The sequence below is a fragment of the Pelophylax lessonae genome, assembly GCF_965119305.1.
Source record: "Pelophylax lessonae genome assembly, chromosome: 4".
In the NCBI taxonomy this organism is placed as follows: Eukaryota; Metazoa; Chordata; class Amphibia; order Anura; family Ranidae; genus Pelophylax; species Pelophylax lessonae.
The window spans coordinates 12,923,522-12,943,692 of NC_138771.1; the positions used below are offsets into that span (position 1 = coordinate 12,923,522).

The 20,171-nt window shown below is 44.9% G+C and overlaps 2 protein-coding genes across 2 annotated transcripts in view; one reads left to right on the top strand and one right to left on the bottom strand.

Moving 5' to 3' along the window:
- SPG11 (SPG11 vesicle trafficking associated, spatacsin) overlaps window positions 1–12,476 on the bottom strand; it is a 196,148-nt gene extending 183,672 nt beyond the window's left edge. The window contains exon 1 of the mRNA XM_082252993.1: window positions 12,280–12,476. Coding sequence (XP_082109119.1) covers window positions 12,280–12,473 — 194 coding nt within the window. The 5' untranslated portion in view covers window positions 12,474–12,476. The remainder of the gene's footprint in view (window positions 1–12,279) is intronic.
- Window positions 12,477–15,662: 3,186 nt separating this feature from the next.
- Window positions 15,663–20,171, top strand: part of CIAO2A (cytosolic iron-sulfur assembly component 2A) — a 34,733-nt gene continuing 30,224 nt past the window's right edge. Inside the window, exon 1 of the mRNA XM_082253042.1 lies at window positions 15,663–15,800. Coding sequence (XP_082109168.1) covers window positions 15,710–15,800 — 91 coding nt within the window. The 5' untranslated portion in view covers window positions 15,663–15,709. The remainder of the gene's footprint in view (window positions 15,801–20,171) is intronic.

The window sequence follows — 20,171 nt, forward strand, 5'->3', positions numbered from 1 at the left end:
AATCGGTGCGTGTGTACAAGTCTTAACCACTTAAGCCCCGGAAGATTTTACCCCCATTCCGACCAGGGCCTATTTTGCGATTTTCCTGCTAAAAGACCAGGGTTTTTTTTGCGATTTTTTACTGCGTGACTTTAACGGACAATTGCGCGGTCGTGCGACGCTGTACCTAAACGAATTTGACGTCCTTTTTTTCCCACAAACAGAGCTTTTTTTTGGTGGTATTTGATCACCTGTGCGATTTTTTGATCATGCGCTATAAACAAAAAAAAGAGCACCAATTTTGCAAAAATAACAATATTTTTCACATTTTTTTATATGAAATTTCCCCCCAAAAAAATGTAAAAATCTAAATTTTTTAAAATTTCCGGCCAATTTGTTTTATGCTACATATGTTTGGTAAAAAAAAAAAAAATCGCAAAAAGCGTATTTTGATTGGTTTGCTCAAAAGTTATCGCGTTTACTAACAAAGGGAAAGATTTTTGTCATTTTTGTTGTTTTTTTTAACGCGTAATGGCGGCGATCTGCGATTTTTTTGCGGTACTGCGACATTGCGGTGGACAGATCGGACCCTTGACTGACATTTTTGACACTTTTGGGGTTACCAGTGACATTACTACAGTAATCAGTGCTATACATATGCACTGTTACTGTAAAATGACACTGGCAGTGAAGGGGTTAACTTTTTTTGAGAGGGAGGGGTTATGTGTGTCCCTAGGGGCGTGATTCTAACTGTGATTGGCTGTGGCTTGAGGTGTAGGAATAGTGATCAATGGTCCTACATAGTAGAACCGTATAATCGCTGTTTCTACACCAGGGAGAATGACAGGCGGCTTGTTTACATTAGCCGCCTGCCTTTCTCCCTCTCTACCGATGATCGCCGAGTGACCGGCAGACATCGGGTCCGTCAGGCACATGTGCGGGGGGTCCGTGACCGCGCGGGAGCGCGCCTCCGGTGGCGCGCGCTCGCTGCCCAGAGCCTCACAGGCTAGCGACGTAGACCTACGTTGCTCTGCCTGTGAGGGGCTGACTGCCGCAGTAAATATACTGTGAGCAGTCGGCAAGCGGTTAAGAGTCTTTTGAAAGCCACCATACTTCCCGCAGAAACAAAAAAAAATATATATATATATTTTTTTTTTTATTTAGTAAAGACACTAAAGAATAAAATTGTGAACATTGCAATTTTTATATATATATATATATATATATATATATATATATATATATATATATATATATATATTAAAAACACGTTTGGGGGTTCTAAGTCATTTTCTAGAAAAAATACTGATTGTTACTTGTAAACCAAAAGTGACAGAAAAGGCCTGGAGCTGAAGTGGTTAAAAGTCAGCAGCTACGGTGTTTGCAGCTGCTGACTTTTAACTTTTTTTTTTTTTTTTTAACAATCGTTGTTCCTCTTTCATATCAGTTTTTGGCGGAAACATCCTTTGTATGCTTTGTCTTTATTTTAAAAGAAAAGCATTGGAAGAAGCATGAAGCATGCTTAGAAACACTAAAACTGGAGAGTGAAAAATCTGGTGTAGATGTGCATGGCAGCCAATCAGCTTCTAACTTCAGATTGTTCAGTTAAAGAGTAACTCCACTTTTGTTGAGAAAAAAACATTCCCCTCTGGGTGATCTCTGTACATTGCAGGGATTGTAACAAACTTTGTTGCAGATTCCTACCTTTTCTTATTCTGAAGAAATCATTGTTTGTTTCTCTGTGCTGAGTGGGTCAAATGGGAGTGGTTTCATAATTATCTATCAGCTGTGGCAGCTGCAGAGCTCTAATGAGGAAATTTGCTGGGCCTGCATCCCTTTAGACGTGTTCCTATTGGGAGGATCTCACCAAAAATGACATTTTTGTTGCAGGGGATGCCAGAAATCTGACTTGTATCTTAGTGCAGACTTCTGGGAAAATTGGTGAGCCAATCACACAAGCAGGAAATGATGTTTCTGGGGGTGTGGTCAGTATACATTCTGGGTACAGAACACCTCCAGGCGGCCATATTGTATTTTCCAAAAATTACAACAGCTGCAGATTGAAAAGGAAAGTTATTATTTAATAACATTCAATTACAATATGATTTGTGTTTCAATTGTATACGCTATATTGTTTTTTCTTTATTTGCTATTTTTTTTTCCCCCCACGAAAGTGGAAATACCCTTTAACCACTTTACAACCGGAGGATTTTGCTGTCTTCCGTCCAGGCCACTTTTTGCGATTCGGCGCTGTGCGACTTCAACTGACAATTGCGCGGTCGTGCGACGCCGTACCCAAACGAAATTGATGTCCTTTTTTTCCCACAAACAGAGCTTTCTTTTGGTGGTATTTGATCACCTGTGCGTATTTTACTTTTTGCGCTATAAACAAAAAAAGAGCGTTTATTTTGAAAAAATAACAATATTTTTCACATTTTTTTATATGAAATTCCCCCCAAAAAAGATGTAAAAACCAATTTTTTTAAAAGTTTTTGGCCAATTTGTTTTATGCTACATATGTTTGGTAAAAAAAATCGCAATAAGCGTATTTTGATTGGTTTGCGCAAAAGTTATTGCGTTTACTAACTAAGGGAAAGATTTCTGTCATTTTTGGTGTTTTTTTTTTAACGCGTAATGGCGGCGATCTGCGATTTTTTTTGCGGGACTGCGACATTGCGGCGGACAGACCGGACCCCTGACTGACATTTTTGACACTTTTGGGGGTACCAGTGACATTACTGCAGTAATCAGTGCTATATATATGCACTGTTACTGTAAAAATGACACTGGCAGGGAAGGGGTTAATTTTATTGGAGAGGGAGGGGTTAATGTATGCCTGGTGCTTACTGACGTGTGGGGGGGAGGTGACTGAGTGATTCATGGACAGATCGGATGTCCAGCTATGCTGAACAGTCCGATCTGTCACTCCCTGTCACTATGGAGATCCGCCCGCTCTGTTTACACACAGCGGGCGGATCTCCAGACTCGATCCCCGACGATCGGGTAAGAGCAGCGGCGATCGCCGCTGCTCCTCCCCTGGCCCGACTCCCGCTGTGAATGAAAACAGCGGGAGCGAGCCTCCGGCGGCGCGCAAGCGCCGCCCAGAAGGGGGAGTGTCCAGTCACGTTAATACTACGTGGCTGGACGATAACGAACCACTCTGCCGCAGTAGTATTACTGTGAGCGGTTGCAGAGTGGTTAAGCTTTGACAATAAAATCTGGAAGCTGATTGGTTTCTATGCAGAGCTGCACCAGGTTTTGAACATTCCAGTTTCAGTAAATTTAGTAAATAAAATATATATATATTTTTTTTAATATGTAACAGGGATTAGCTTTCACCTGTTTCATTAGACAGCTTATCTGAAAGCAAGATACTTCATTCATTTATTATTCCTGATTTTATTTAAAGGGTAACTCCACTTTCATAGTAAAAAAAAAATAGCAAAAAAAATATAATTTTTTTTTTTTACTTATTATATATACATATATATATATATATATATATATATATATATATATATATATATATACATATATATATATATATATATATATATATATATATATATACATATACATACACACACATATATATACATATATGTATATATACTGTATATATATATAGATATATATATATATACATATATATACTGTATATATATATATATATATATATATATATATATATATATATATTTCTCTTACGTCCTCCGACAGTCGCCGCCTCATCATATTCGTCACAATTGGGTAATTGACTTCCGCTTCATAGGAGTAGCTAGGCAACAGAATATGTCAATATTAAAGCTTTCAACATATCCCACCCCCAGGGGGTGGTCCCCTCAGGCAATTACCTCCCTGCTTCCTGATTCCTCTCCAGTTTCATTGTCTAGCTTGTAAGGAGTGGCTGGAGGTTTCTGTGCTGGGACATTTTGTCTCAGCCTTTCTTTCTTTTTTGGATTTTATTTGAGTTTTTTCTCTCTCTTTACTTAGCTGTTCTTTTTGTCAGCATTAGTTAGTTTTTCTGATGAAGAGGATCGTGCGGGCTGGGTCTCGGGCTGATCCCCCTGCTTGCAGGTTGTGGGTCAGTGGCTTCCCAGCCTGCCATCGAGCGTTCAGTCAGGTATTTTTCCTGGCATATGTGAACGACCCATCCCTGTTCGCTGCAGGGATGCTATGGTGAGGTGGCTACCTCACTGGACGCCATGCGGTTTCGCACCGCGGTTCTGCTGCGTCCTGACTGCGACTCTCCCTGTCACAATGTACAGTGGCTTGTTCGCCTGTGCGGGTTCCTCACGCCATGCATGGAGGTAAGTGTACTTTTCTGTGGGGACCTGTATATGTAGTGGGTGTCAGTCTGGGACTGTGTAACCTGCATGCCTGTTCATACCGCTGGGCTCCCTGTCTGACCTAATGCTGCTGTGGGCTGCAAGGAGGGGGGCTGCTGTACACTGCTCAGTGTTACTTGTATGAAGATATGTGTGACAGGCTGTATGTGTATGGGGCATGTTTTTATTACATGTTAGTACATACATGCGGCGGCCGCTACGGCGGCCCGCCATTTTTATGTGGCAGACTGTAATGTATGGGGCATGCTTTTATTACATGTTGGTGCATACATGCGGCGGCCGCTACGGCGGTCCGCCATTTTTATTATGACTGCAGGCGTGTGCTGGCCATCTCTATGAGATAGGAGCGGGGTCTTTTGGCGCCAATCGTCGCCATTTTGGCAGCGATCGCTCGGGCCACATGTCAGCGCTGCATGCTCTGCTTTTCTTTCTTGTCCCTCACCGGCGGCCATTTTTGTGGAGCCTTCAATGGGCTTACAGGAGCGATCTGTACTTGCATTCCCTGTGCTACAGTGATCGGTGCAGCAGCTAAGTGGTCTCTTCAGGTTTATTTTCCTTCCCCCAGTATTCCTTGCCTAAGTTTCTGTAATCCCTGTGGGGGTCAGTGTGTGCTTGTGTTGCGGTGGGCTGCGCTCGCCGTGCTGTTAAAGGGGCAGTGCTCCCTTTTTTTGTTAACACACTTATTTTGTTTGGGGGCATGGATTCTCAGGAAAGCATATTTCCTTTCACTTTGGTGGGGGGCCAGGGGACTGCTGCTGCTTCCCCCGAAGGGGGTGATTTGGCTACTGTGGTGGCTAACCTTGCTGCTCAGGGGCACATGCTTTTAGCTGCTCAATCCACAAAAAGGCCCGGATTTTCAATTTCCTCTGCCTCAGAGGGTGATGGTGCGGGGGCTGCTATGGCTGGGGTTTCCTTATCGGGGTCCCGTTCGTCCCTGGACCTGTTAGGATCCGATGTGGAGGCTGGGATTGAAGGGGTTGATTATTCTCCCCCTGGCTCGTCTGAAGAGCTTGCACTTGTGGATAGCTTAGTTGCTTCTATCAAACAAACGCTGCGTTTGCAGGATGAGCCTTGTGCTCCTACTGTTCTGGCCTCTTATGGGACGCAGCGAAGACGCAAATCTTCGCAGTTTTTTCCTTGCACTGAGGATTTTTCAGCGTGCTGTTAGTGTACAATGGCACAATATTGGGAAACCATTTGCTGTGCCGAGCAGGTTCAAGCTGCGTTGTCTTTTCTCACCCGCTACTGATGAGCGTTGGTGTGTGCCGCCTCCTGTGGAACACTGGTTTTGGTAGATCAAATCCACCAGGGTGTCATGTATTTGTGCGACGCGGACTTAGATTTAGTCCCGTTGGCTGCACGGGTGCACTGCGTGGCGGTGTTGTCACGCCGCTTGATTTGGCTGAAGTGTTGGTCTGTGAACCAATCTTCGCGCAACACCTTGGCTATTCTGCCATATACGGGTTCTCGCCCTTTTTTGGCGAACCCTTAGATGCACTGATTAAAGGGATCACGGGTGGTAAGAGCTCGCTCTTGCCCCAAGCCCACAAGGCTATGGTTCCCCCGGGTAAGACGCATGCTTCTTTTCGTGCCTTTCGGTCACACTATAAGGGCAGGCCCTTCACAGGTCAAGGCTCCCAAAAGAAGCCGTGGACAGGTAAGCAAAAGTCCGGTCAGTCTGGATCCGCTGCCCGTAACAATGCGGCCTGAAGGGGCGCCCTCACCCAGTTCTGGGGTGGGGGGGACGTTTGCTCGTTTTTTCTTCGACCCTGGCTGACCCGCATTCGGGACAGGTGGGTTCAGGAAATCGTTCGATCTGGCTACAAGATCGAGTTTCTCTCTCGGCCGGCGAGCAGATTTTTTCCCTCAAATCTTCAACTGTCCCCGGGGCGGTTGCGGGATCTACACCTGGCGGGCGTGACCTGCGAGCTCAGGGAGTAGTGGTTCTGGTGTCTCATCGGGACAGATTTCGGGGGTTCTTTTCCAATCTGTTCACCGTGCCCAGGAAGGAGGGCAAGGTGCGTCCACTTCTGGACTTAAAAGCTCTGAACCGCTTTGTGCGGGTTCGCAAATTCCGCATGGAATCCCTGCGGTCGGTGGTGGCTGCCCTGGTTCCGGGGGTATACATGGCCTCCATCGAATTTAAGGATGCGTACCTTCATATTCCAATTTTCGAAGGTCACCAGAGGTACCTTCGATTCGCCATTGCGGAGGATCATTACCAATTCGTGGCGCTACCCTTTGGTCTCGCTTCGGCTCCAAGGGTGTTCACCGAGGTGCTTGCACCGGTTTTGGCTTTGTTGAGAGCCCAAGGCATCTCTGTCCTGGGATATCTGGACGACATTCTGGTTCGGTCTACGACCAGCCAGGGTCTGGCGAAGGACCTGTCTGTCACTATGCAAACTCTGCGAGAGTTCGGTTGGATGATAAACTTTTCAAAATCGACCCTGTGTCCATCGGTTCGTCTTCCCTACCTGGGAATGATCCTGGGAATGGTCCAGGCGAAGGTCTTCCTACCGGACAACAAACTCAGGACTCTTCGGGAAGAAGTCAGGTCCCTCAGGGACATTCCGTGCTCGTCACTCCGGACGTGCATGAGATGTCTGGGATTGATGGTCTCGGCTTTCGAGGCGATTCCCTTCGCCCAGTTTCACACGCGGGGTCTCCAAGCGGAGATCCTGTCCAGGTGGGACGGGCGACCGCAATCTCTGGATCTCCAGATTTCGTTGAGCCATCGCACCAGAAGGGATCTTCTGTGGTGGCTCCAGTCCCCGACGGTGTCAGGGGGCAAGTCTTTTCGTCCTCTTTCATGGACGGTGATCACCACGGATGCCAGCCTGTCGGGCTGGGGTGGTGTTCTGGGCGTTCTGTCCGCCCAGGGAACTTGGTCGGAGGAGGAATCCTCCCTTCCGATCAACATTCTGGAATTGCGTGCGATATATCTCTGCCTTCGACGTTGGACGGACAGGCTGCAGGGCTGTCCGGTTCGGGTGCAGATGGACAATGCCACGGCGGTGGCCTACATCAACCACCAAGGGGGCACCAGGAGTGCCCGAGCGGCTCGGGAAGTGGCCGACATTCTGTCTTGGGCCGAGACACACGTCCCGGCGATATCGGCGGTTCACATTCCGGGGGTGGAGAACTGGCAGGCGGATTATCTGAGTCGTCAGTCCCTGGACCAGGGAGAGTGGTCCCTTCACCCGGATGTATTCCAGATGTTGTGCGCGAAGTGGGGTCTTCCGGATGTGGGCCTGTTCGCGTCTCGTCTGAACAACAAGGTAAAAAGGTTCGTGGCAAGACCGCGCGATCCTTGGGCAGACGCGTTGGTAGCTCCGTGGCATCAGTACCGACTGATGTATGCATTTCCACCGATTCAACTGCTGGCCAGGTTCCTTCGCAGGTTGAACTCGGAACCGCACACGGTGATTCTTGTGGCGCCGGACTGGCCTCGCCGGTCCTGGTACGCGGACCTCGTAAATCTGGTCATCGACGCTCCATGGCGTCTACCTCTTCGGGAGGATCTTCTGTCAAGGACCAATGTTCCATCCTGCTTTACAGTCGCTGGCTTGACGGCCTGGCTGTTGAAACCGAGGTCCTGAAGGATAGGGGTCTCTTCCCTGAGGTCAATCACACTTGGATCAACGCGAGGAAGTCTTCCTCGGGGAAGGTCTATTACCGTACTTGGAAGGCCTATTTTGCCTGGTGTGAGTCCAGGGGGTGTTCCCCTCGTGCATACTCGGTGTCTAGGGTGTTGGCCTTCCTTCAATCGGGTGTTGACCAGCGTTTGGCGCTGGCTACGATCAAGGGTCAGATTTCTGCGCTGGCCGTGTTTTCTCAACGTTCTGTGGCGTCTAACTCCTTGGTTAGCTTTTTTTGTTCAAGGGGTGCGACATCTGGTTCCTCCTAGGAGGGAACCTCTGCCTTTTTGGGACTTGAACCTTGTTCTGTCCGTATTACAACGTGCTCCATTTGAAAAGATCAGGGAGACCTCGTTGTCTATGTTGTCCAAAAAGGTTGCCTTTTTGGTGGCGATCACTTCGGCTCGCAGGGTGTCGGAGCTGGCTGCTCTGTCCTGCAGGTCTCCGTATTTGGTCATTCACTTGGATAAGGTGGTCTTGCGACCTAACCCTTCCTTCCTTCCGAAGAGGTTTTCGGAATTTCACCTCAATGAGGACATTGTCTTGCCTTCGCTCTGTGCGAGGCCTAAACATCCGAAGGAGGTGGACTTGCACTTCTTGGATGTTGTTCGGGCGATTAGGGTTTACCTAAAGTCGACTGAATCTTTTCGCAAGACGGATGCCTTGTTTGTTCTGCCAGAAGGTCCTCGGCAGGGGATGGCGGCCTCGGCTTTCACCATCGCCGAATGGATCAGACAGAACATTGAACAGGCCTATGCTCTGAAGGGGAAAGTTCCTCCCATGCCTGTGAAGGCGCATTCTACCAGGTCTCTGAGTACGTCTTGGGCCTGTCATCATCGGGCTTCTGTGGCCCAGGTGTGTAAGGCGGCGACTTGGTCGTCCGTTCACACCTTCTCGAAGTTCTACAAGTGGATGTTCAGGCATCGGCAGATGCTTCCTTTTGGCCGCAAGGTTCTTAGTGCGGCAGTTCCTTAGGGTCCCTTGTTTCCTTGGACCCCTGCTTGTTTGGGATATGTTTTTATCCCTAGGTTGTTTGCTTTTTTCCTGGGTTGTTACTCCTGTTGAGCATGTTTTTTTCATGCTGCCCAGCTGGTTTCCTTCCTTTGGTAAGGTTCCTTTCTCTGATGGGAGGCTGCGTTGCCTTAGGCGCGGTTACGTTTCCCACCCCTCATGTTTACACTGCTTTGGGACGTCCCCATTGTGACGAATATATGATGACGCGGCGACTGTCGGAGGACGTAAGAGAAAACGGAATTTTTGTAAAATCTTACCTGTAAAATTCCTTTCTCTGAGTCCTCCGACAGTCGCCGCCCCCGCCCCTCTTTTGGGGTTTTCTTGGTATACTCTACTGCTATTCTACTGAAACTGGAGAGGAATCAGGAAGCAGGGAGGTAATTGCCTGAGGGGACCACCCCCTGGGGGTGGGATATGTTGAAAGCTTTAATATTGACATATTCTGTTGCCTAGCTACTCCTATGAAGCGGAAGTCAATTACCCAATTGTGACGAATATGATGAGGCGGCGACTGTCGGAGGACTCAGAGAAAGGAATTTTACAGGTAAGATTTTACAAAAATTCCGTTTTATATATATATATATATATATATATATATATATATATATATATATATATATATATATGTATATATAATAATCTAGTGCAGGGGTCTCCAACTGGCAGTCAGCTGGCAAACTCCAGCTGTTGCAGAACTACAAGTCCCATCATGCCTCTGCCTATGGGAGTCATGCCTGTAACTGTCACCCTTGCAATGCCTCATGGTTATTGTAGTTCTGCAACAGCTGGAGGGCCACCAGTTTGAGCCCCCGTAATCACAATCTACACAAGTCATATTGTATTTGAATATTATTAACCATCTCTTTCCCAAGCCTATTCCAACATTTCGCTCCAACATGTAAAAATCTACTTTGTCTTGCTAGAAAACCCCCTTAGAACCCCCCCCCCCTTAGAAACTTAGAACTAGTGCTCTACTGATATATCGAGGGCCGATCTGCACTTTCCCCGATATATCGGAATCGGCCCCTGAGGTTACCGATATTGCCGATATTTCCGGAAAGTGCTGTACCGGAGTGATGCCTGCAGCTAGAGGCGTCACCCCGGTACTGGCATCCATAGCCGACGGTCGACTGTCCTGTAATGACAACCGATGCGGCGAGAAGCCGTTCGGCTGTCATTCCAAGGAGCGGGAGGGGACGTCCCCCCCCTCCCGCCACCTTCCGTGGCTCGCCCGGGTTTCCCGTCCCACCAGGAGGCCCGAGCAACCAGCCTGCACGCAACCAGCCTGCACGGCCGCCGAACATCCAATCAAAGCCGCATTTGGCTCAGTTTGGGTCTCCATGTAAAAACCAGGAAGTGATGTCATGAGTGACATCACTTCCGGGTACTCGGCGCCAGATTAAAACAAATGACAGCATTCAAAACAGCCAAACTTGGTGTTTTGAATGCTTTTAAGTGCAGAGGAGGAGACCCCCAGATCCCTCCTCAAGAGTACCTGTCAAAAAAAAAAATATATATTTTTTTTTTTAAATGTACAAAAATATCGGCCCATATCGGCCAATACCGATATGCACTGGCTAAAATATCGGTATCGGCAACGAAAAACTGATATCGCTCGATCACTACTTAGAACCCCCAAACATATATATATATTTTTAAGCAAAGACCCTACAGAATAAAATGGTGTGTGTTGCAATTTTTTATGTCACACGGCATTGGCGCAGCGGTTTCTCAAACACAATTTTTTGGGGAAAAAAAACACGTTCATGAACAAAAAAAAAAAAAACAGTAAAGTTAGCCCAATTTTTTTGTAGAATGTGAAAGATAATGTTACGCCAAGTAAATAGATACCCAACATGTCACGCTTTAATATTGCGTCTGCCCGTGGAATAGCAGCAAACTAAGATGTTTAAAAATCCTCCATAGGCAACACTTTTAAACGCCTTTACAAGTTACCAGTTTAGAGTCGCACAGGAGGTCTGGTGATAGAATTATTGCTATCACTCGGATGTTCGCAGGAATACCTTACTTGTGTGGTGTGATCACCGTTTACATATGCGTAAATGGTGCATTCGCATTGGCGCGTAAGCACAGTGGGCCAGGGGTGCTTTAATTTTTTTTTTTTTGTACAAACTTTATTGCTATCACAAGGGATGAACAACATCCCTTGTGATAGCATGGACCCTGACGGGTCCTCTTTATGGAGAGATTTGGGGTCTATTAGACCCCAAATCTCTCCTCTGACCTCCCCATGCAGCCGATCAGATACAGAGATCGGTCCGATCGGCTGCTTCTCTGACCGCTGGTGGCCAGGTAAACGAAGGGGCGGAACCGGAAGTGACGAATACTCATTGTTCCCTGTTTCCAGGGTTACAGAGAGAGGGGAATGATGTCAGTTCCTCTATCTCTATCCCAGACAGCCATCGCCGCCGGACTCCGCGATGGGACCAGAGCGCCCGGAGAGACCCCCTTCCGCCACCCGCAGAAGTGATCGAGTGGATAATTAGCCACTCAGATCACTTCTGCTTTGTAGGAAATCGCCGGCTGAAACTAACGGTACCGGGATGATGCCTGTAAACCCATGAAGTCCCCTATGAAAGAAATGATTATATTATTTTTATTATATATTATTATATTATTTATATAATACATTATATTATATTATTTTTATTATATACTATTATATTATTTATATTATTTTTATTATATATTATATTTATATTAGTTTTAATTATATATTATTATATTATTTAGAAAGCCCCTATGAAATGAAGTCCCCTGTGAAAGAAATTATTATATTATTTTTATTATATTTTATTATATATTATTATATTATATTATTTTTATTAAACATTATATTATTTATATTATATATTATATTATTTACATTAGTTTTAATTATATATTATTATATTATTTAGAAAGCCCCTATGAAATGAAGTCCCCTATGAAAGAAATGATTATATTATTTTTATTATATATTATTATATTATTTATATTATACATTATATTATTTTTATTATATACTATTATATTATTTATATTATTATTATTATATATTATATTTATATTAGTTTTAATTATATATTATTATATTATTTAGAAAGCCCCTATGAAATGAAGTCCCCTGTGAAAGAAATTATTTTATTATTTTTATTACATATTATTATATTATATTATTTATATTATACATTATATTATATTATTTATATTATTTTTATTATACATTATATTTATATTAGTTTTAATTATATATTATTTAGAAAGCCCCTATGAAATGAATAAATAAAGTCTCTTACTGTATGAAGGGTCCATCCAGATGTGTATGAAGACCCCGGGGTGCCCCGGTGGTGAATACGGTGAGGTGTAGACTGCCTTGTGGCAGGAGGCTGCACAGGGTTAAATTTTTGTGCCTGAGTAAGGTGACTCTGGCTGGAGGTTCCGGCCAATCCTGAAGAGTTATTCCAGGATCCAGGAGGACGCGAAGTTCCATCTTACAGCTGCAAAAGCAAAGTAAACGTGTGTCAGTGTCAGTGAGATAAAGCGTTTCCTATATTGTTCATCATTGACATGTCATTAACCACTTCAGCCCCGGAATGTTTTACCCCCTTAATTACCAGGCCATTTTTTGCAATTCGGCACTGCGTTTCTTTAACTGCGATTTTTATTTTTTGCGCTATAAACAAAAAAAGAACGACAATTCTGGAAAAAAAAAAAAAAAAAACAATATTTTTCACATTCTGCTACATAATATTACCAGAAAAAAAAATCAATATCTGCTACATATTTTGGTCCCAATAAGCGTATTTTGATTGGTTTGCGCAAATGTTATTACATCTACTAACTAGGGGAAAGATTTATGTCATTTTTATTTATTTTTTTACTAGTAATGGCGGCGATCTGCGATTTTTAGCGGGACTGCGACATTGCGGCGGACAGATCGGACCCCTAACTGACATTTTTGACACTTTTGGGGGGACCAGTGACATTACTACAGTAATCAGTGCTAAAAATATGCACTGTTACTATACTGATGACACTGGCAGGGAAGGGGTTAACACAGTGATGATCAAAGGGTTAAGTGTATGCCTAGGGGAGTGTTTTCTAACTGTATGGGGGAGGGGCTTGTGAAATGATCATAGAGACCTGTGATCCTATATAGAATGATCACAGGCGCTCTGTGATCATTCCAGGGAGAAGAACGGTCAGCTGTGATTACAACATCCGACCGTTCTTCTCTCTTAGCGGGGAACGATCGCATCACTGTAAAAATGACACTGGCAGGGAAGGGGTTAATCTAGGGGTGATTAACCATTTGCCAACCGCTCACTGAGGTGCTACTGCGGCAAAGTGGCTCGTTATCATCCAGCAACGTAGACCTACGTCGCTGGACTCCTCCCCTTGTGGGCGGCACGCGCGCGCCGCCGGAGGCTCGCTCCCGCTGTATTCAGTCACAGCGGGAGTCGGGCCAGGGGAGGAGAGGCGGTGATCACCGCTGCTCTTCCCCGATCGTCGGGGAATCGAGTGTGGAAATCCGCCCGCTTGTGTAAACAAAGCGTGCGGATCTCCTAAGTGACAGACAGGGACAGATCACACGCAGGGGTCTTCAAACTACGGCCCTCCAGTTGTTCAGGAACTACAATTCCCATCATGCCTAGTCATGTCTGTGATTATCAGAGCTTTAAATGCCTCATGGGATGTGTAGTTCTGCAACAGCTGGAGGGCCGTCGTTTGAGGATCCCCGGATTACAGGATTCAGCATAGCTCAACCTGCGATCTGTGTCTGTGTCACACAGTCCCCTCCCCCCACACACATCAGTAAGCATGAGGCACACATTTAACCCCTTGATCACCAATAAAATTAACCCCTTCCCTGCCAGTGTCATTTTTACAGTAACAGGGCATATTTATAGCACTGATTACTGTAGTAATGTCACTGGTACCCCCAAAAGTGTCAAAAATGTCAGTTAGGGGTCTGATCTGTCCGCCGCAATGTCGCAGTCCCGCAAAAAAAAAAAATAAAAAAATAAAAAAAATCGCAGATCGCCGCCATTACTAGTAAAAAAAATAAACAATAAAAATGACAGAAATCTTTCCCGTAGTTAGTAAACGCAATAACTTTTGCACAAACCAATCAAAATACGCTTATTGCGATTTTTTTTTTACCAAAAATAGGTAGCAGAATACACATTGGCCTAAAATGTTAAAAATTTAGATTTTTACATTTTTTTGGGGGGAATTTTATATAAAAAAATATGAAAAATATTGTTATTTTTTCAAAATTGTCGCTCTTTTTTTGTTTATAGCGCAAAAACTAAAAATTGCACATGTGATCAAATACCACCAAAAGAAAGCTCTGTTTGTGGGAAAAAAAGGACGTAAATTTAATTTGGGTACAGCGCCGCACGACCACGCAATTGTCAGTTAAAATAACGCAGTGCCAAATCGCAAAATATGGCCTGGTCAGGAAGGGGGTAAAATCTTCCGGTCTTAAAGAGGTTAAAAATACACTCATTGAGAATTTTTTTGTCAAAGACATGAAGCTAAATACATTTCAGCCTAAATATATGACAAAAATTGAATATATTGGATATTTTTTAACAGTCAAAGTAGAAAATGTCAATTTTTTCGCAAAATCTTCGCTCTTTTTTTTATTAATATCACAAAAAATGAAAATCGCAGAGGTGATCAAATACCACTAAAAGAAAGCTCTGCTTGTGGGAAAAAAAGGACGTAAATTTTGTTTGGGTACAGCGTCGCACGACCGCGCAATTATCTGTTAAAGTCACGCAGTGCCGAATCGCAAAAAGTGGCCTGGACGTAAGACAGCAAAATCCTCCAGGGGGTAAAGTGGTTAAAGGGTTAAATGTGAGCCTAGGGGGTGCTTTCTAACTGTGAGGGGGAGGGGCTTGTGAAATTAATACAGAGACCTGTGTTCCTAAATAGGAGGAGCTCTGTGTTCATTCCAGAGAGAAGAACGATCTGCTGTGTTTACAACAACAGCCGACCACCATTCTCTCTCCACGGGGAGCGATCGCGGGGGGTTGGGTGACAATTGCGGCCGCCGGCCCCATGGATCAGCTTCCCCGCTGGCAAGTGGGCGCGCGCCCCCAGGATCCCTTCTGCGGACCGCCATACAGGTACAGCGATTCATGGGAACCTGCCGCCGTATAACTGGCACAGCCGGTCGGGAAGTGGTTAATGACATCCCATGCAAAGATTTGCATCTCCAGTAATGCGATTTTTCGGCGCGTTTTGTTGCGCATTCTGGAAACGCAAAATAGGAACTGAAACTGTTGGAAGGTTTTCCTGAACTGGGTGCATGCTGATTTAAAGGGGCCGCCAGATAAGTGTGGTAACCACTTTATTGATTTCCCCCAATACTGTGACTTATCAATAATTGATAGATCCGATCATATTGGTGGAGAATCGTTCTATGTATGGCCCCTCACGCTGAGACCCCCCCCTGGGGGGGACCCCTCTCCTTCCTCCTCCCCCTCATTATACAATAACCCCGCCCCATAACCTTCCCCCCACCACATTACCGACTTCTCCCGCGACCTCCGTTTTGTTTACACTCCTCTCCGATCCTCACAGGGCGCCGCCATCTTGCCCGCTTGTCACATGACCACACCCTGCCCGGGTCACGTGCGGAGGAGAGTGACGTCAGGGCGAGGCGGCGGGACGCACGCGGTTGGTCAGGGCGGTGAGCGGTGGGCGGGGTCGGGAATGGAGCTGCTGTCCGGGTTGTTGGCTGCTCTCCGCGGGGGATCCAGAGGACGAGGCCGGGTCATGGAAGAGCGAGCCCTGGAGGTGTACGGTGAGGACCGGGAACCGGAGGGGGCGGGGCTTTCCTAGCACTGGGACCACCCTCCGTCACGTGATTGGGGCTCAGATCCGATCCTGGCTGCCCCATACACGGACCGATCTTCCGTCTGATGTACAATATGGGCGACAAATCAACAAATTCACTTTTCTTGTTACATTTTTAACATAGAACTAAAGGCAAAACTTTGTTGTATCCTCATTTTGTATGAATTATAACCCTTGGCAGGTTTATCCCCCCCCCCGGTCCCCATTGGGGAGATTTCCCCTCACTTCCTGTCTCATAGCCAAAACAGGAAGTGAGAGAATCTCAGAATTAGTGTCCCCATTGGGGAGATTTCCTTTCACTTCCTGTCTCCTGGCCAAAACAGGAAGTGAGAGGTGTTCCCTGCAGTTAGACAATCTCAGAACTAGTATCCCCATTGCAGTGATTTTCTGTCACTTCCTGTCTCATAACCAAAACAGGAAGTGAGAGGAGATCCCTTCCAAGTGAGAGAATCTTAGAACTAGTGTCCCCTTTGGGAGATTTCCTTTCACTTCCTGTCTCATTGCCAAAGCAGGAAGTGAGACGTGTTCCCTGCAAAGTGAGACAATCTCAGAACTAGTGTCCCTATTGGGGAGATTTTTTTTTCACTTCCTGTCTCATAACCAAAACAGGAAGTGAGAGAATCACAGAACTAGTGTCCCCATTAGGGAGATTTCCCTTCCCTTCCTATCTCATTGACAAAACAGGAAGTGAGGAGTTCCATGCAAAGTGAGAGAATCCCAAAACTAGTGTTCCCATAGATGAGATTTCCTTTCACTTCCCGTCTCATAGCCAAAACAGGAAGTGAGAGAATCTCAGAACCAGTGTTCCCATAGGGGAGATTTCCTTTCACTTCCTGTCTCCTAGCCAAAACAGGAAGTGAAGGGAGATCCATTCAAAGTGAGAGAATCCTAGAACTAGTGTCCCCTTTGGGAGATTTCCTTTCACTTCCTGTCTCATTGCCAAAGCAGGAAGTGAGAGGTGTTCCCTGCAAAGTGAGACAATCTCAGAACTCGTGTCCCCATTGGAGAGATTTCCTTTCACTTCCTGTCTCATAACCAAAACAAGAAGGGAGAGAATCCCAGAACTAGTGTCCCCATTGGTGAGATTTCACCTCACTTCCTGTCTCATTGACAAAGCAGGAAGTGAGAGGAGTTCCGTGCAAAGTGAGAGAATCTCAGAACTAGTGTCCCCATTGGAAGATTTCCTCTCACTTTCTATGCTGGCGACAACCCAACATTTGGGACGTCGTTCCCCTTTCAATGATAACAGTAAACAGGACAAATAGAGAAGATGAATCTCCATAACGGGGACACAGACAGCAATAAAAACTGCCCGGGGTTCTAATCCAAGAGAAGTTTTGCCTTTAGTTACACTTCAACCTCGAGCTTCCCGGGACGATTCTCACATTTCTCTCCTACATGTAGAAATCTGCATTTTTATTTATTTATTTATGTTTTTTTGCTTGAAAATGACTGAGAACCCCCAAACATTGTAGGTTTCTTTAGCAGGGACCCCAGAGAATAAAATGGTCGGGTGTTGCAATATTTTATGTCGCACCGAATTTTAGTGCACAAAAACACCATATAATGCACAATTCTTGGTAAAATATAAAATGCGATGTTACGCCGAGTAAATAGACACCAAACATGTCACACTTTAACCAGGTGATGACCGCGCCGTAGCTGAATGGAGGCTACAGAGGGGTCACCCAGTTGTGGGGGGGAAGTCTATTGATGTTTTTACTCTGATAAAGATCGGGGGGGGGGGGGGAGAGCCAATCACAGCTGATCACAATGTAAACACACTCGCCAGTTATCGGCATTCCTTTCCTTGCCGTTACAAGTGTGAAAAGGGGACATCTACACTGATCATAAGTGCTGCCTATCAGTGCCCATCAGTGCAGCCTCATCAGTGCCTCCTCATCAGCTCTGCCTATCAGAGCCCATTAGTGCTTCCTATTAGTGCCCATCATTGCAACCTCATCAATGTCGCCCCATCCGTGCCCATTAGTGCAGCCTATCCGAGCCCTGCAATGCTGTCTTATCAGTGCCGCCTCATCAGTGCCCATAAGTGCCGCCTCATCAGTGCCACCTACCACAGCCCATTAGTGCTGCCTATCAGAGCCCATCATTGCTGTCTCATCAGTGCCGCCCCATCAGTGCCTCCTGCCAGAGCCCCTCAGTGCAGCCTCGCCAGAGCCCCTCAGTGCAGCCTCGCCAGAGCCCCTCAGTGCAGCCTCGCCAGAGCCCATCATTGCAGCCTCAGCAGTGCCGCCTCAGCAGAGCCCCCGAGTGTCCCCTCAGCAGAGCCCCTGAGTGTCCCCTCAGCAGAGCCAACGAGTGTCCCCTCAGCAGAGCCCCTCAGTGCAGCCTCAGCAGAGCCCCTCAGTGCAGCCTCAGCAGAGCCCCTCATTGCAGCCTCACCAGATCCCCTCATTGCAGCCTCACCAGAGCCCCTCATTGCAGCCTCACCAGAGCCCCTCATTGCAGCCTCACCAGAGCCCCTCATTGCAGCCTCACCAGAGCCCCCTCACCAGAGCCCCTCAGTGCAGCCTCACCAGAGCCCCTCAGTGCAGCCTCAGCAGTGGCCACACATCAAATCATTTCCAAAATGTGATAGGAGACTAATATCCAAAACAAATGCAAATAAATCACTATATAAAAAAAAAAAATAAATTGTTACATCAAATCATATCCAAAAAAGTGCATGTGCAATAAATCACTATATAAGAAATATTTAAATATTACATCAAATCGATGAAAACTCCATAAATAAATCCATATGTAAAAAAAAAATAAACAATTAATAGTCCATCAAAAAAGTCTCAAGTGAAAGAGAGTGCAAAAATGTTATCTGATGAAATTCAATCGATAAATAATCCTCAGTGATCACATGTGAAGAAATTACACCAAATGTGCTCCACCGAAACATAACTCACCAGATGGGAAGCTGCTCAAATTATAAACCAAAATTTCCCAGCATGATGGTTTGTGTGTAAAACTTCAGCCATAGATCGTAGCCTTCCGCTCCATGAAGACGTCAGGTGACGAAACTAGTAGGGCAGTGCGAGGATGCAGAGAAACACCGCATGTATCGTACTCTATGCACGTATTGTACTCCACGCTCGCTGTTGTATATCAGAAAGTGAAAAATATTGTTTTTTTTTTTTTTTTTTTTTTCAGAATTGTCGCTCTTTTTTTGTTTATAGCGCAAAAAATAAAAAATCGCAGAGGTGATCAAATCCCACCAAAAGAAAGCTCTGTTTGTGGGGAAATAAAGGACATCAATTTTATTTGGGTACAGCGTCGCATGACCGCGCAATAGTCAGTTAAAATAACGCAGTGCCGAATCGCACAAAAATGGCCTGGTCTTTAAGGGGGAAAATCTTCCGGTCCAGAAGTGGTTAATTGTTTCTTTTTTTTTTACCTATGGATTAATTTATTTATGGAGTTTTTATCGATTTGATGTAATATTTCAATATTTCTTATATAGTGATTTATTGCACATGCACTTTTTTGGATAGGATTTGATGTAACAATTTATTTTATTTTTTTATATAGTGATTTATTGCACTTTCTTTTTGGATATTAGTCTCCTATCACATTTTGGATATGATTGTAACACAGGGCTTGACAAATTTGCCTGAAATCTAGGAGCCAGCTAAAAAAGTTAGGAGCCAGTTTTTTTTTTTTTTTTAAACTAACAACCAAGCTTTATTTAATAAAACGGATATAAAAATTTACACATAAAGATGACTAGAACCCCACTCTCCTCTATAGCACAATTGGATGGAAACAGACTGTCTGTCTCTTTCCATCCGATGCCATCTGGTCCGATCCACGGGGTGGATAGAAAATAGAACCACCATCCATCTGTTTTTGGCGAACAGGATCAGATGACGGCAGATTACTGCTCCATAGAGGAGAATGAAGGGTCCGATCAGGTCTGCCTGAAAAACTGACAGGCGGACCTGATCAGACAGCCCGGGTGAAAGGGGCCTTCAGCTGTGGCATGGCGATGAGGAAAAAAAAAAAAAAGATTATATATATATATATATATATATATATATATATATATATATATATATATATATATATATTATTTTTTTTTTTTTTTTTTAATAATAATCATTGAAAAAAAAGAAAAAAATATATATTTTTTTTTAATAATTTAAAAAAAAAGAAAAAAATTATTATTTATTTATTTTTAATTAAAAAAATAATAACCACACTCCCTGTCCACTTACCTTTAAGCAAAGGTAAGTGGACAGGGAGATGAAGCCTCCAAAAACTTCCCTCTCATCTCCTCTTTGGAAGGAGATGGGAATGCATTGAGAAC